Source organism: Harpegnathos saltator, unplaced genomic scaffold (assembly GCF_003227715.2).
Source record: "Harpegnathos saltator strain DR-91 unplaced genomic scaffold, Hsal_v8.6 scaffold2, whole genome shotgun sequence".
In the NCBI taxonomy this organism is placed as follows: domain Eukaryota; kingdom Metazoa; phylum Arthropoda; class Insecta; order Hymenoptera; family Formicidae; genus Harpegnathos; species Harpegnathos saltator.
This window is the reverse complement of record NW_020229983.1, coordinates 735,346-752,676: the sequence shown is the minus strand read 5'-3', so window position 1 is coordinate 752,676 and position 17,331 is coordinate 735,346. Positions and strand designations below refer to the sequence as shown.

Genomic DNA, 17,331 nt, shown 5'->3' with positions numbered 1-17,331 from the left:
GGAGATTTAATACGGATTGCAAACTTGAGCGTGTTGACGGCTCTTAGCTGGACTGTTACCTGGGCATAAAACACCCGGTGGTCGGCACCCTTTGCACTCGCCGCCAGTTTTCATCACTCTCACCCGAATCTTGCCAAGTGTTCGGATTGGAGGGTTGAAAATAAACAAATGGATAAACAATATTATTATTATTAATTTATATTTTAATAATAATGATAACATTATCATTATTACCAATTATTATTGATAAAAGAATAACGGTAAGGTATTATCATAAAAAATAACAATGTAAAATTCACACGTGCTAAGTGTTATGTCCTGCGAACTCCGGACAATTAATTAAAATTTTTTTTTCTCTTCTCTTTTCTCCCTCTCCTTTTAAACTTCTATTCTCCTAATATAACTACATAATAGGAATATATATATATATATATATATAAATATAAAATAGGAAACAGACCCATCTGGCGAACAGTCGTCGCGCCAAATGAAAAGCGATTCAGGAAAATTTCATAACAGGAAACAGTGCTCTGTTGTAAAAATCTAAAGTTTATATCTGGGTAGTGTTCGCCAAGTGTGTTCATCAGCCTAGCTATAAATTTGAAACTCTGCGCTAACAAACCTTCAATAAAACAAAACAACTCAGAGCATTCCTGCTCTAAAACTTGAAACTTACATCTTCCCAATCCAAAACCATATGTGCCCTATCAGTCAACCAACAAAGCCTACTTCACTGATGGTCATAAAATCTTATCCCAACCCTTGATTTATGGCATTCTGACTTTTCCAGCCGGCCACTTGTATATATCTCTTTCTCACAGGAATCTACCACCACTTTAGGCACTTGTCATGCCTAATCAATTCCGCCAATCAAACCAATTCACCCAACCAAGAGACATCCACGCTCCACCCCTTAGCCCTTCTTCTATATTCATGTCTCCAAGCCTCCCACGAGATCTTTTAACTTCGTTCTTAACTTCTAATGGCTAAGACTTTTTCCCACTAAGATCAACCAGGACCAATATTAAAAATTTACTAATTAAATGTTTGACATCATTGGGCTCTCCTTGGGGCTTCACCCCTTCCCCAAAGGCCATCTCTCTACCCACCCTGGCGGGTCCTGCCTCCGATCACTAGTATAAAAACCGCGACATACGCCTTCGCGAGGACTCACTCAGATATTCAGAACTCAGATATTCAGATCTTGAGCATTAGGACTCAGATTCAAATCTTCAGAATTCCAGTTTATTCAAGTATTCAAGCATTCGGATGCTGAGAAAAGTGCGGGCTTCCTTTTCATACAAGTGAACGATTATTTGGTGCTTCAATCGGAACACTCGGGTGGTGCAAATTTACCAATATTGGAAACGAGAACACCTACGCAGATCTGCGCCAACTCATCTCGAATCAGCAGTAAGTTTGTCTTCTTTTATGCCCTTATTTATTAGTTCCACCCGTTTATTGAAATCCATTTTTAATGGGCCATTATTATCATTCCGAGGTATCCATCCAACGAATCCTCCGTTTTTTCGAAACGGTGTACGGGATTAGAGATCCCTATGAATTTGAACACCAACTGCAATATCTCCGTTCCATTATAAATATCTCACTCGAAACTGATTATCACCCAGACCCGACACTCCTACCCCCTTTCCTACTCCGACGCGTTACCCCTTAGTCCTCCCTCTTCTTCTACACGCGCTTCCACTCCTTCTACCCCTTCAATATCGTATTCTCCCGTCTCTTTTTCCGAATTATCCACTCCCTTAAATTCACCTGACCGCTCTCGTTCCCCCTCACCCGACTAGCCTTCTATTCATATTCCTCCCCTTTTCCATTCCTTCTTCTTCTATTTCACACACACACACACATACACACACCATCATTCGCATAAATTGTAATATTCTAAACCGCGCCGTAATATCATTTTATTGTTATATTCTAAACCGCGCTGCAATATCATTTTGTTGTCACCCTTATTTTAATAAATTTGTTATTAATTTATTTCCATCAATTTCAAAATCACCCCACCTTCCAACAGTTGACTCATGGTCCTAACCCCGGTAAAAGGATTCGCGTCGTTGACCGAAAAACGGACCGCTCGTCGTACGTCAGTGACTGAGTAAAGAGACCCGTCGGGTTCCTGACCCTTTCCCTGACACGCGTGTACGAACGAGGTTCGCCTTTCTTGCGAACGAAAAGGTTGCGCTCCTCCTCTAGGACGTAACATAAGTATTATTGCAAAAAATATAAACAATATTATCATTATTACTTTATACTTTAATAATAATGATAATATTATCGTTATTACCAATTATTATTATTGATAAAGGAATAACGGTAAGGTATTATCATAAAAAATAACAATGTAAAATGTACACATGCTAAGTATTATTGCCAAAAATATAATACCGAATTAAATAACGATGATGTTATAAAATAATTATTGACAAATAATTAAGAAGCAATTAATAAATCCCCGCTGAGGATCGCTGAAAAGTGGCTGAGTACTGGACTGGGCTCCACCCCATTTAACGCCGGCGTCAGCTTGTATCTACCACTTGGCCGACGACGCTTAAACGTAACGACGAAGAGCCGCGTGGAATGCACAGCGACGCTTCCACGTTTTCGGGCGGTTTTTGCCCTTGGCCAAGCGTCCGGTCCAGGTATCTAGCAGGTGAGCTACCGAGGAACTTCATGAGGAACTTCCGCGAGGTACCTTCCGCCGCAATCGCCGACCACGAAGGCTGCTTAAGATACGACGAGGACGACGTACCCCGCGGGAGCCGTCAATGCAAACTTCCCGACTGGCCGCAAGCTCTTTTCGGCGCTGTTTGGCGTTTCTTGCGGAACGGCGACGGCTTCTCGCGTACGCCGCGCGGTTTATCCCCGCGCTCCTGCGGACGTGTCTTGAAGGCGGCGGAGAGTGGTGGCTTCTTGAAGAGACAGCCGAGCGGTCAGCCCCGGCCTCCTCCAGACGCCGCAGCGCCTGACTTTCGGGGGACGTCGCGCGCGTCTGGCCTTTGCCCCGTCGGGCATGTCGATCGCGCGCTGCAATTTCTGCTGGTTTTCGCACTTCGAACCGCGACCGCTGGGCCTTTTGTCACTATTAGCGAATTTAGTTGCTGCGACGCGCGTAACGCGGTCGCGCCCGCGACGCATAATCGCTCCGTCCGTATTAATATATCGCGCGATATATTATCTTGTCGCGCGGCATCAGTGCGCCGAGCGCGTCGCGCGTATGCTGTGTGACTATACTTAGTTATTAATTTTAATTATTAATATATGCATGGCTGTGCGCGTCGGACCGCTCCGAAGTCCGCGACGGCTATTTGCGCACGCGCGTCCATAACTAACATTAGCACGCGGCTCTATAATTAGGACTGACGCGTCACGGATTGCGACGCGCTGATTACACGCGAGCGTATTTACTATCAATTTTAATTCGCGCCGCGGAAAAAGGAGCCCGACGAACGACGCGAGCAGTGATGTTGCGCGGCGGCCGGGTTGAAATGTCGCGCGCGTCGATATCGATATCGCAGAAAATGCCCCGCCCGCATACACCCACGGATGCATGAAATATAAATTTTCATCCGCCCGGTAATGCGATCAACTCCTTCCGCAACGCCGCTCGTCACTCCACGCCGAGCGGCCGTCATTGCAATGACAATGCGGAATCCGACGGTTGTCAATATCACTCAAATGTGGCCAATAATAGCCCGTGTCGCCGTTACAGCGCATACGAGTGTGCAACGAATTTCCAAATTTCCCATGACTGTTGACGTTACAAGCTGCCCCCCAGCACCAGTAACCGCTGTGATATCCGGCTATATAGGGTAAAGGGTAACAAACCAAAGCTTCGTTTCGCAAGCTCGCACGTGAGGTGCCGCAATATCTGGATCTGGAATCGCAATATCTTGGCAGCAGGACCTGCCGGCAACTCCGACTGATTTCTGTTGTCGAACTTTCGGAGTGATCGCACGACCTCCTCGGCGCTCTGGAATAGGTGCAGAAGAAGAATGTACTTGTCGAACGACTCTCCACACCTTTGGCCACCGGGTGTTTCTTAGACCGCGGCATCCTGCGCTTGCTTTGTGCAGAGTCCCGCAACGTATCGCTCGCCAAAGTTCTGTCCACGGTATCCTTGATTGCCCGTGTCTCCTTCAACCGTGACACTTTGTACACGGGGTAGGGTACTCTTCGTGCAGGGTCTTGCAGCGTGTCCTTCGTCCTTAGCCGTGCGACTCCCTCCACCGCCGGCAAACTTGTCACCACGGTGTCCTCGATCGCTCGTGTCTTCTTCGACCGCAGCGCTCTATACGTGGATCGTGCACATTCTCCAGGCACATCTTCCGCCGGCTGTGTGGCTTTTCTTACCGCCGGCGAACTCTCGACCTCGGGTTGCAACGTTTTGCGCTTCATCTCTGCAGGTTCTTCAAAGATATCCCGCGCCGGCGGCGTCGGTTCTCCTGCCGGCGAACTTTCGGCCGCGGCGTCCTCGCGAACTCGTCTCCCTTCGGATCGCGCTGTTTCGGTTCTTATATGTCCTGTGAACCCATCTTCCGCTGGAACCGGAGGCTCTTGGATCTGCGAAATTCCGATGAGAGGGTCAGCGATATACGAAGCGATGCAAAACACCCCAAAAAAAGTATTCTGTTTGTAAAGTGATTTTTCTCTATAGTCTCATATTTTAAGCGAAGCTTTCTACAAGGAAAAGATTCTTCTTTCGATGAAGCGATTAAAGTGAACCATTCATCTAAAATTTATTAGATATTATTCCAACTGTTTTCCTCTTATTTCAAGAAAATTTCCTCTTATATCAATTAATTTTCTTCTTATATGAAGAGGAGTATGTTGATTTTTTTTAATGTTCGTTTATTTCATTCAGTCATGTTTTACCTCCAGACATGAGCGAAAAAATAACCATATCTTTCATAAATCAGAATATTTGGAACGCTTTTTAAAAAAAGGTATGTGTGTTGCTGTAACATATAACGAAGATATTTTACTCATATTTGGTCAAATACAGTTTATAATCTATTGCAAGAAGTTGAATAATATATTCCTTCTTTTAACAATGTTTCATGCAATTGGTTATGATGAACATCTTTGTAGCTATGAAGTCGATAATAAAACTGATTGGAAATTTATTTGTTATGATGATCTTGTTTCATTCGTGTCTACTTATTGTAGAACTGGAGCTAGAAGTACATCTATATATATTACTTTTCGCTGTGCATTATAATTTTTTCAAATTAGCTAGTATAACTGGTAAGAATAAAGTACGAATAAATAATAATCCTCTTAAAAAAAGATTAAATAATCTGCGTATAAGAAGAAATTTATATTAAAATCAATAAAATTTGCATTACATATAACATATAATGCTTCTAACGTTAAGAATAATGTGTTTATAATATTTTCTTCTTAATTTTAGAGGAATCCTCTTGAGACCATATATAAGAATAAAATCCTCTAAAATTTAGATGATTCCGCTTATTCTGAAATTACTTTTCTTTTGGGTGGACCGAAAGCGCGTTAGACCAAATTTAATTCATTCCCAGCCCTCGTACTAACGCGTAATTTTAAGGACGGCATTCTTACAGTTATTTTCTCTGCCAAGCCCATAATCGTAGGGCCCATACGGGGGACCTCAACTGTCATCCGATCAACGATAGAATCGTCTATCAGCTCGTCTGGTCCGTCTATCTTCTCGCTCATAACAACGGCTGTAATTGCAGCGGTGTCCTCCTTTTCTGCATATCTCAATGACGCAACATCGCTCTTCACTTCTTCTGCCGGCGAAAACGCTGGGATCGTTTTGTCGAATTCAGACCCTTCGGCTGTCTCATAGGAGGATACCGAACGCTCTCGAGCGCAGGGAAGTCTTGCGCAAGGAATCGAGAAGGACTCTCGTTCCGTCGCGATATCCGCGATTGCCATTGCATCATCCAATTTTTCTTCCGCATCAATGATCGCGCAGGTTGCGAGTGACCCAAGTGCCGCCTCTTCCGGTCCGGGTGTCACCGACATCGCCGACTTGCGTACGCAGAGCGCCGTTTTCTCGGCCTTCGGCTTCCCGTTCACGGGGAAGCCTCGGGTCCGGATGCAGCTGCACTCCGCGACAGAGTCTCCCGTGCAGCGAGAAAGCGCGAGAAATCGAGCGAGATCCTTCGCGACGCGCGCGAGGTCCTCGCGGTGGATCTGATCGAGAAGCGTGACGAAGTGCGACGCGAACGCCATGGTGTCCGTCGCGTGCTTCTTGATTTTCTCGGGCGTCCTCGCGGCGATGTCGAGCGCGTCCTCTCCGACCAACGACGAGGAATCGCGAGTCGATGGCTTCCCTCGAGGCTCGCATGGCCTTGCAACGTCCTCTGTGCTTTTCACAAGAAAGTCCGTCCGCCTGCTGTGCGGCTTGCGCTCGATGGAGCGCGCTAGGTCGCCGAAGAACGTGTGAATCTTCAGCGCGCAGTCGCGCTTGAGACTCGACAGCAACTCGTCGCTCGCGTTCAGGATAATGCAGTATATGAAGCGGTCCGTCTTCTTGCAGCAACCCCTTCGGGAGTCGGGGATTTGGATCTGCTCGCTCTTCGCCATGTTCCCCGTTAATTAATTACCACTCCGATTCGATATTTTTATGCGTTTTATGATGCGATCATTGTGTTAATTGCGGATGCGTCGTGTATTTTATTTCGCGCCGAGCGGGGAGATTATTTCGAATGTCCGAGTGTGTTTGAACTTTGTAAATTGCACGCGAGGTTATTCATGATTAACGCCTATTTGCCTGCAACGCCGTTAACAGTTCAGAATTTCAATTCGCAGATAAATTTCGGTGAGTTGCAAATATACCGGACGTGCTTTCGATGCGCATTATCAGGGGTAAACAAACGGGAAATATGGACGCGTGTGTGCGCGAAACGCAAGGTTACTAAAATTTCACGGCGGAAACATCGCCTGAAGTTGCGCGAGTTTCTCGACCGGGCTCATCAACTCGCACGAAAAATCCGACAGACGTGTTGTACATTTTATGTCGCATGTCAACGATGTAAATCGATAGTTGTCTAAAAGTCTTCGGCCAGTTGCGCTGACAAACGCGCTTTCTGGATTAATCGACGGTGAGGGATGCGTCGTTAAAATCGGATGTGACTAATCGAAAACTTGTAAAATCTAAGACATCCCTAAAAGATTGTCAGATTGGTAATTACTGAAAATTTTCGACCAGTCGTCAGCGTCGTCTCCACCCGAGTAAAAAATTGTAAAGGCTACTCTCTCATGAAGCATAAGGCTTCAATAAGGTTGAGAGTAGAATGCTCTAAAAAGGGATGCCTAATTATTATCACATCGAGATGGATCTTTCAGGGATACCTTAGATTTTACAAAATAAAGCTTTGATAAGAAAAACTGATGAAGGCCTTAAAAAGATTTATTAGGGGGGGTACCTTAGATTTAATAAATAAGGCTTTGTTAGTGAAAACTGATAAGGATCTTAGAAGAATTTTTTAGGAATGTCTTAGATTTCATAAATAAGGCTTTGATAGAGAAAGCTGAGAAGGGCCTTAGAAGAATTTATTAGCGATACCATAGATTTTACGAAATAATGCTTTAACATGGAAAACTGATGTGGATCCTTAGAAGGATCTTTTAAGAGGATGCTTTAGTTAGACATACAAAATCAAGTTTTGTTATAGAAAATAAGATCTGAAGCGTGTAATAAAAGTGTCATAGTTTAGTATTGTTTCAGTAGGTACGCTGTCTATCTGGTTCTTTTAAAGATTGTTTAATTATACCGCAATTAAAAACAAATTTTATTAGTTTTATTAATTGCTACATTCGTTAGTTTCTTCCAAGGATTTTTCTAGTATTTCCTTCGTTTGGAAATGCAGTAAACTTTAATAAAAACTTTAATAAAAACAGTAGCAGGATTTTTATGTGTAAAGAATGTTATATTTTATTGTAAAATATGTTATATTTAAAAAAAAAAGAATTTTTGTTATGTATATTAACAAGTATATTATAAATAAATAAAGAAATTATAGTCTATAAATGTTTTGGAATGAAAAGAACGAATATTTTTACTCAAGCAATAGTAAAATTATTGTCTTATAAAGCTCTTATAATATCACCTTATAAGGGCCCATTAAACCATTTGTTACACATCTCGTAGGGCTCTTGTCTTTCTATCTCTACTAGGGCCTGATTAGTGTTAGGGAAAAATAATCAGGCCCTTACCCTAGCCTTATTAATTTTTCTACTCGGGTAGCTACATTTTTCTCACGATTGTCGATTAATCTGGAATGCGAGAACGTGTAGAGAGAAGAAGTGAAATTTTGACGGCTTTAGGAGACTTTCCTCGTTCTTCCAACGGTATTAAAGTTTGCGAGATCGCTCGATTCTGCCATCTCCGAGTGTTCCGCGATTAATGCTTCTTGCAGAAAAATCGACTCATCGGAACACCTCATCTACATGTAACAATGTCGTTTGCTACAGACGAAACATTGCACTATCCTCGACATGGTGGGGGTCATGATTCGAGGACCGTGTCCATTCGAATCAAATGCGTTAGTCTCCGTGAAAGTGACGTTATCCGACGGCGTTTTTGGCGACTTCGTCTTTCTCGCCGAGACTCTTTTCCCGTCCGAGACGTCGTGATCCGATTTTGATTGTAGCGTTATGTTCATCAGCACTCCCTCCTCCTTCTTTCGCTCCTCCTGCTCCTGCTCTTGCTTCTCCTCTCCCTCTTCTACCACCTCTTTTTCTTCGCCGTCGGCGAGGAGCTTCGATAAAATCCTCGTAACAATCGCGTCGGCTGTTTGCACTTGAATGTTTACGTAGGTCCGCCTTTTATTGCCTTCTCGAGCAGTTTGCACAGTAGATGGCTCTATTTGCGTAATCTTCATTCCGCTATCACGAGTAGTAGCGGATAACCCCCCATCCTCCCGATGCTCCTTCTCCGTTTAAACACAGGCGCGATGGCTTTATTACCAATAGCCGATCGCTTCCTCCGGAATCTCATCGCCGTCGCGTAGCTCGGAAATCCGGAAGCGCGCCGATCTCGCCCCCGACGATACAAGCGGCGGCGATGCCTGCTCGGAGGTCGAAGTTATCAGCTCGTTCCATGACGAAGGAAAAAGCGCGGAGTTGATTTCCGCCGACAACATCGTCGTGTCCAGAATGTCCTCGTTCTTCAGCATCGGCGTGCTCGGCTGATATGCTCTTTCGCGTACATCTCATACGCTTTCACCTTTGTCCATCATTTACCTGGAACTGTTGCGCTTGCTAAGCGGAGTTGCCGAAGCAGCCAATTATTCGGGGAAACGTCTGGCGCATCTGCGCGAATCACTCGACAGTCAGCAGCTGCGGATGCTTCGCGATGGACCGCGGCGAGCTATGAACTTGGATTTCCTGCGTGATGCTCGCGCGATTCTTCGTTTTCAACATGACACGCGCAGGTCTCGCGAAACGCGACGACTCCAAGGCCTTCTTTCTTCAACATCGTTGGCACGTCGCATTCTCGTGGATTTTCAACACTCTTCGCAGGACTTTGCTTGCCGTCGCTGCACCCTCGGCTACGAGATCCTGAATACGGGCTCCTCGGTATGCACGAAAGACTCGCTCAAAGGAGGCCGAGGATACGCATACTCATCGTGGCCGTGCGTCTCATTTCGTGGTAGGAATTCTATGATCCGATGCCTGTCGCGTTCACGCTCTGTGGACGAGTAATTATTATTTCCGCATCAAAGGGACGGGGGAAATTTATACGTACAGCGAACCAGAGGATGTTTCGCGATATTGAATATTTCACAAAGGCATTCGTATCTAAATGCAAATTTCTCGTATGAAAAGGTTAATGTGAAATTTGAATATAAATAATATCCTTTGTCTTCGCAACGTGTCAATTTGGAAACGTTTCAAGAGATAAAGATAGATAGATAGACAGGTAGACAGATAGAGAGATAGAGAGATAGAGAGAGAGAGAGAGAGAGAGAGAGAGAGAGGGAGAGAGAGAGAGAGAGAGAGAGAGAGAGAGAGAGAGAGAGAGAGAGAGAGAGAGAGAGAGAGAGAGAGAAAAGGGAGAGGATATTTTATACACGCACGCCAGAAAAATATTACGTGTGCAAAGCGGACCGCGTAAATCTCTTATCGCGATTGTGAGGCAACTGTGAGGAAATTAACGTCAATTTGCAAAATTAAAGAGTCACAATGTTGATATTTACCGGGGGAATGGAGGATATATAGACGTTTCGCTATCTATGCGGCACGTGCGCCGCGACGGCGCGGCGTAGGAAAAAGCGAAAGATAAATCAACAACGAGCCGACAGCAATTGGAAAGCAACGTGCTCGGCGAAGAACGAAAATAAAAGCAGATTCTTTGTTGTTGCGCCGCTGCTGTCGGTGCCGCGCAAAATAGCAACAAGTTCCTCGAAAAACGTTACATGTATTTTGTAAGTAAACTCGCTCCCAGGGGATGGGTGTGTTGATCGCCCGCTATAAACGTAAGCTATGAATTTCGACGGTTTTGTCAGTGCAACAGGTAGACGCGCGGAGAGAGAGAGAGAGAGAGAGAGAGAGAGAGAGAGAGAGAGAGAGAGAAAGAGGATTGATTACTATTAATCGTACCGTCGCAAAATACACAAGACTTTCCGCCGTCCCGCCGGCTCTCAGCGTTTTTATACGCTCGCTCCTGCGCGTCGTCGCGGCCGCAAGACGCGGCCGCTCGCGCGCGCCTCCGCGTCGCCGCCGAAGCCTCCGCATCCTCGCGAGATTTTCCTACGCGTTCCTGACGCGCCGTCGATTCGCCTGCAGCTAGGGATGCAACGATAAATCAATAATATCGAAATATCGATATATCGAGAGACAAATATCGAATATTTATCGATATTTTTTTGTCTTCGATAAAATCGACATATCGATGTGAATTTTACTGATTTTCGTATTTTTCAGTTAGAGCTCTGGGGGCCTATTACGGTTCTACGACCGAGATGAAAATTACAAAAGTGAGTGAATTCACTAGAATATATATTATATAATTGCTCGATGTCTAGTAAATTCGCTCACTTTTATAATTCCCACCTCAATCGTTGAACTGTAATAGATCTCCTGCTCCATGTATGTGGTGATCTCCGGCAAATGTGACTGTGATTCATTATATATTTTCTAATAAGAATACGACAATAAATTATATGAAGATAAAAATTTTTAAAAGATCTTTTCAAATTTTTCCTGCATATCCTTTCTATGCATATCTCTATATATTTTTTATAAACATACATTTTTAAATACATACATTTTTACATACATTTTTAAATAAAAATATCAATATAAATATCGGTATTTTTTAAAATATCGAAATTTATATTGATATTTTAAAAAATTTCAGAACCATCGATAACGATATTATCGTTATCGATGGTTCTGAATGACGATAATATCATTGTCGATATTTTGAGAAATCGTTGCATCCCTACCCGCAGCCTTTGAGCGTATGAAACTTTTACGACATGTCTCTCCGCATATTCCGCCGGCGTACAGGATCACCGGCCGTCGTCGAGCGTCGTCGAGCGTCGCCGGTGCCATTTCGACTTCCGGATTCTTCGACGAGCCTTCCGATTTCGGCGCATTCCTCGCAACGCGCCCGACGCTTGCAGCGGTGAGCTTTGCGACGTTCTTGCATGCGTCGCGCATTCGCGACCAAATTTTGCCCATCGGTGAACTCAGCCAAAGAGAGTAATCGCGGCGTACGCCGTCGGCGTTTGTGTCGTCGTACCTCGTTTGTGACCTGCGGAACATTCACGTGTGTCACTTGACTGTGTCGAATTCTCGCGCGCGTCTCCCGTTCACGCTGTGCAGAGAGCGTCGACGGATCTAATGTGTTCCCTTTTACCGCGCTCTTTTGGTGCTGGCAGGAGGAGTAGCGGCGCGGGAAGCTCGACTTGGAATTGAACAAAGAATCCGTCGAAGGGAGAAGCGCGGTAAATTCGATGCACTCTGTGCGCGGCGCGCGGTGAAATGTACGAGCGAAGAATCGTTGTTGTTGTCAAGTCGCGCGCCGTTTTGGAAATATTCCGCAGCGGCGCAGCAGCTGAGCGCGGTTACGCGCTGAAAGAGTAAGTGAAGTCTGGAATCGGGTGAAGCGTTGCGTTAATTTTCCGGATGCTATTTCCCGCGGTCAAACAATGAGAGAGTGCCGCGCGCGTCATATGTAAAGTGGGCATATGTATTTAAGTGGGCAATAGAAAATTCGTGTTTGCTGTAAAAAGTAATTGAAAATCAACGGCTGTATCAAATATTTCTTCACCATACATGTGTGTATTATTGTTCAATTGTATCAGCATGGTTAATATTTCCCGAGATGAGCGCCGAAAACAAATGTTAAATTGGTCAGGATGAATCGAGAGAGAAAATAAACAAAAGCGCGGCATATCCGGCGCGCGAGAGGAGAACCTTTCCGAAGCAACGCGAGAGAAAGAGAGCGAGCGAGGGAGAAGAAGAAAAGAGAGCCTAGAACGGAAAGATTCTGTTCTCTTTTTCGGTGGGGGGCGGGGGGAGAGGGAAGGGGGCGTGAGTGCAGAGCAGCTCCGAGAAACCGGCGCGAAGGACTAACGTTGCCTCGACCATTTGCGGGCTCTCGCGCTTCCTTATCTCGGCGCTTTCGCGCAATTGGACACGAATCGCCTCGCCCGATTTATATCTGTTGGACGTAGCGCAGCGTTACAACGCGGAACTAAAGAGGAGGGAGAGGCGAAAGGGGAAAAAAGAAAGGAGAAAAAGAAGCAAGAGAGCGCCGTCGCGGTGGGCTTTATCGCGCGGCCATATCTCATCCAAATCGACTTTCACCTGGAGCCGCGTCTGCCTTTGAAATCCGCAGTCGCGCGCGCGCCATCGGCTGCTTCTACCGGCGCGATTCTTCTCTTCCATTTGTAATCCAATTGTTGGGCGTCAGTTTCAATGGGGCCGTGTTTCCACTTGGAATCCACTCCGCGGGCGAATTCCCCCCTTTCCCCAGGAGATCGGTCGGGACGCGTCGACGGCGACGGCGACGGCGACGGCTCCGCGGCAGCGCGACCTCCTCCGCAGCGGCGGACGCGCTCCCACGTGTCGGCGGCTTTCAGCGGATCTGATTTATTCGGCCGTTCGTCCTGCAGCCGCGCCGCTGTACAGCCGCGCGTCCCAGGGCGCGTATCAATTTCGCGCGCCGCGCTCGAATCGCGAGAGGAGCGCCGGACGAACACGTTCGGCGACGCCGAGCCTCTCGCGGCGCATTCGCAATTCGCGCAGCGGCCGTCGCACTCGTCCGCCGGCGAGTATTCCCCGGGCCCCGTCGCGAATTCAGCCGCCTTGTCCGAGAGATGCTTCCGCGGAGGAGCGGAATCTTTCAGCGGGCCCGCCGCAAACGGCCGGCACTCGCTTTGCGTATTCACGTCGGGGTACTCGCAATACTCGCAGGAACATCGACAGCTCGTCGCGTGCGCGCAGTCCAGATGCCGGCATTCAGCGGGCCAAACGACATGCGTTTCTGCGTCGGAATCCGCCTCGTCGCGATCCTCTCCGTGACAGATGTGATGCAGATCCCGATGCTCATGCTCGGCTATCGAGCGGCAGGCAGCCGCGCACTGGTGCCTCGATATGCAATCCGAGCACTCGATATGATTCGCGCGACTTGGGCGACACGTCAAATGTTGTGACTTATCAACACCCGCCGGCGTGTCATCGCAGCGACGTTGTTCCGTTGGATCGGGGATCACATCGAGCGCGCGAGACGGCTGCGAAATGTCCTCGTTCTCGTCCAAGATATCCGCACTGAAATACCGTATGTGCTGCTTGTTCGGTAAATACTCCATTTGCCTCGCCAGATTAATAGTCGAGTCAACATTCGGCTGTAACGTGTTCTTTGATGATGATTCGACTGTGCTGTATCCCGCCGCTCTTTCGCGACCCCCGCACGAGCGCCATGCCGGTCCGCCAGCCTCGCTGATCTCGCCATCAAGTACGGCCGGTACGGCTCCGGGATTGAGGATCGATTCGTTCGTTATCGAGTCGCGAGTACGTGGGTGTTTCCTGATGATAAAGTGGGCATACGTAAATTTGCGGTCGAAATGCGCGCGAGTGATTTCTTCATGGTTATGGTCGTCGAGAAAAAGTATTTTCTTTGTGTAAAGTGATTTTTCCCATACTCTCATATTCTAAGCAAAGCCTTTCGCAGAAAAAGGATTCCTCTTTCGATAAAGCGATTAAAGTGAACCATTCATCTACAATTTATTAGATATTATTTTAACTCTTCCTCTTATTTCAAAAGGATTTCCTCTTATAGCAATTAATTTTCTTCTTTTATGAAGAGGAGTATGTTGATTTGAATGTCCGCTTATTTTGCTCAGTCATGCTCTACCTCTAGACATGAACAAAAAAATAACCATATGCTCATGGATCAGAATATTTGGAACGCTTTTTAAAAAAGTATGTGTGTTGCTGTAACATATAAAGATAATTTACTCATATTTGGTCAAATGCTGTTTATAATCTATTGCAAGAAGCTGAATATATTCTTTCTTTTAACTATGTTTCATACAATTGCTGATGATGAACATCTTTGTAGCTATAAAGTCCACAACAAAACTGATTGGAAATTTATTTGTTATGATGATCTTATTTCATTCGTACCTATTTATTGCAGGACTGGAGCTAGAAGTACATCTATATATATTACTTTTCGCTATACATTATAATAATTTTTTCAAATTAGCCAGTATAACTAGTAAGAATAAAGTACGGTAAGAATAAATAATAATTCCCTTAGAAGAAGATTAAATAATCTGTGTAAGAGGAAATTTATATTAAAATCAATAAAATTTAGATAACATATATAACATATAATCCCCCTAATTTTAAAAATAATATGTTTATAATATTTTCCTCTTAGCCTTAGAGGAATCCTCTTGAGGCCGTATATACGTATGAATAAAATCCTCTAAAATTTAGATTCCGCTTGTTCTGAAATTACTTTTTTTGGATGTTACCTGCGTCCGGCGCATTTGACGGAGAAGCCGCGCTTCAGTATCACCACGGGTGTCGAATTTCCCATTTCGACTGTCGCCGACTGCTGCATGGAGACGATGTTGATGTTAAGAGCACCGCGGGATGCGTTGGAAACACCGCCGCCAAGATCTATGATAATTCTGTCGGCGGTGGGGCGACGTGTTTTTCTCTTACGACCCGATTTGCATCGAGATTCATCTTCGTTTCTCAAGGTAACGCCATCACTCTTGACCGCTTCCTCGCAAAGTTCGCTCAGCATTGGGTCCCAGCAGCTACGGGCTACGCACGCTTCGGCGCGGTAATCGTTCGCCGGCTCATCAATCTTCTCTTGATCCAATTTGAACGCGCATATTTCATTGGGAGTACCGTCTCCATAACTTTTATCCGGTAGTCCGCTTTCGTCTTGGCGCGATATCGGAGCGTTGTAGCACCTCGCGTCCGAAAAAAGGGGGCTATTTTCCCGTGCGCGGTTTTCATCAGCGCCTTGCGCCGATAATAGCCGAGCGGCCGATGGGGCTTCCGGTCGAGTGAGCCGCCCAGCATGGCGACTGCAAAATTGGCGAGAGAGAGCGGATTACGATATTAATGTGTACAGTTATCCCGTATCGTTGCGCGATAATCAGACGGTCGAGCGATCACAGTGAAATTATCCGCGGAGGCTGTATCGCGGGCGGAACTAATGCGGACGAGAGGAGTAATAACTCCTGACGCGCGAGCGGCATCGAAGAAGCGGAAGTGTAACGTGAAATCGGCTCGCTACGAGACCCTCGCGCGCTTAAGCCGATAATTAACAAACGTTACCCCCGTCATAGGGACGCGCTGCGTCGCGTTGTTTGCCGTTGCGTGCACTGTCGTTGCGTTGCACCGCGAGATATTAGGAGTGTGATTTAGTTTTGCAAGGTTTTGCAAGAGATCGTCAACTGATGTCAGTTTTGCCGAAGACATTCCAATCACAGCTATTGTTTCTTAATATTTTAATATTAATCCGTGATATTTAGTTATTCACTAACAATAGACGTAGTAAAAATTGTGTTAATACAATCTTAAAAATGGAGCTAACCCTAAAGAGCATTTTCGACATGCGTTGCTTTTACTTTTTAATCGAAGGAAAACGGCGGCTGAAGGTCATAGAATTCTGATAGAAACTTATGGTGATGTTGCTGCATCAATTAAGACATGTGAATGTTGGTTTAGACGATTCAAAAATGCTGATTTCAAAGTGATGATTTCAACGACAAAGATCGCACGAGACAACCAAGAAAGCTTGAAAATGCAGATTTGCAGGCATTATTGGACGAAAATCCAGCACAATCCACTTGAGGCCTTGCCAGAGCATTAAATGTTGATCGTACAATAGTTATTAAACGTTTACACGATATGACAAAGATTCACAAAGAAGCGGAAAATGGGTTCCACATCAATTATCGGAAAATACCACCGCGATCCGGTTGAATATTTGCATTTCGTTGATCGTCAGACAAAAAATCAGTTTTTTGTATCGAATCGTTGCTGGGGATGAAAAATGGATTTATTTCGATAATCCCAAATGAAAAAAATCATGGGTTAATCCAGGCTAACCAACAACATCCATTTCGAGACGCAATATTCATGGTTCAAAGGTATTGCTGTGTATTTGGTGGGATCAAGAAGATGTTGTGTACTATGAATTGTTAAATTCGAATGAAATTGTCACCTCTGATCGTGATCGACAATAATTATATAAATTGAACATTGGATAAAAAATGATCACCAATTGCGAGTAAACGACACACAGTGATCCTTCTTCACGACAATGCTCGACCTCACGTTGCATTATCAGTGAAGCAAACGCTATTAGAGCTGGAATGGCAAGTCTTACCGCACCTCGCGTATTCTTCAGACATTGCTCCATCCGATTATCACTTGTTCCGGTCGATGCAACATGCTCTAGAGGATACTTTAGAGAACACACTTTCATAACTTGGAACAAGTGCGAAAATTTATTGAAAATCGGATCAACTACAAAGGGAAACACTTTATATTGTCGCAGAATCCATTTCTTGTCAGAAAGATGGGGAACAGTTGTAAAAAACGAAGGAAAATATTTTTACTATGGTATTCGTTCATTATTTTGTTTAAATAAATCAGTTTTTGAGAAGAAAAAACCTTCGAAACTACATCACACTCTTAATACATAACGTCGTTCTCTCTTACGTGGACGCGGTCAATCGAGTTTCGTCCGTCGGCGAGAGGGACATCGGGAGAAGGGCGCCGATTTTGGAGGACCGGGAGACATGGAATTTTGTATTCGGCGAGGTTATC

General features: G+C 45.3%; 1 protein-coding gene across 1 annotated transcript; it reads right to left on the bottom strand.

Moving 5' to 3' along the window:
* Positions 1-7,167: 7,167 nt before the first annotated feature.
* On the bottom strand, positions 7,168-12,615 carry LOC105190949 (uncharacterized). Its single transcript, XM_025297967.1, has 3 exons — positions 12,602-12,615; positions 11,496-11,776; positions 7,168-7,178 (listed from the first exon to the last, which is right to left on the bottom strand). Exons 1-3 carry the CDS (start codon positions 12,613-12,615, stop codon positions 7,168-7,170), a joined length of 306 nt encoding a protein of 101 aa, XP_025153752.1.
* Positions 12,616-17,331: the final 4,716 nt, after the last annotated feature.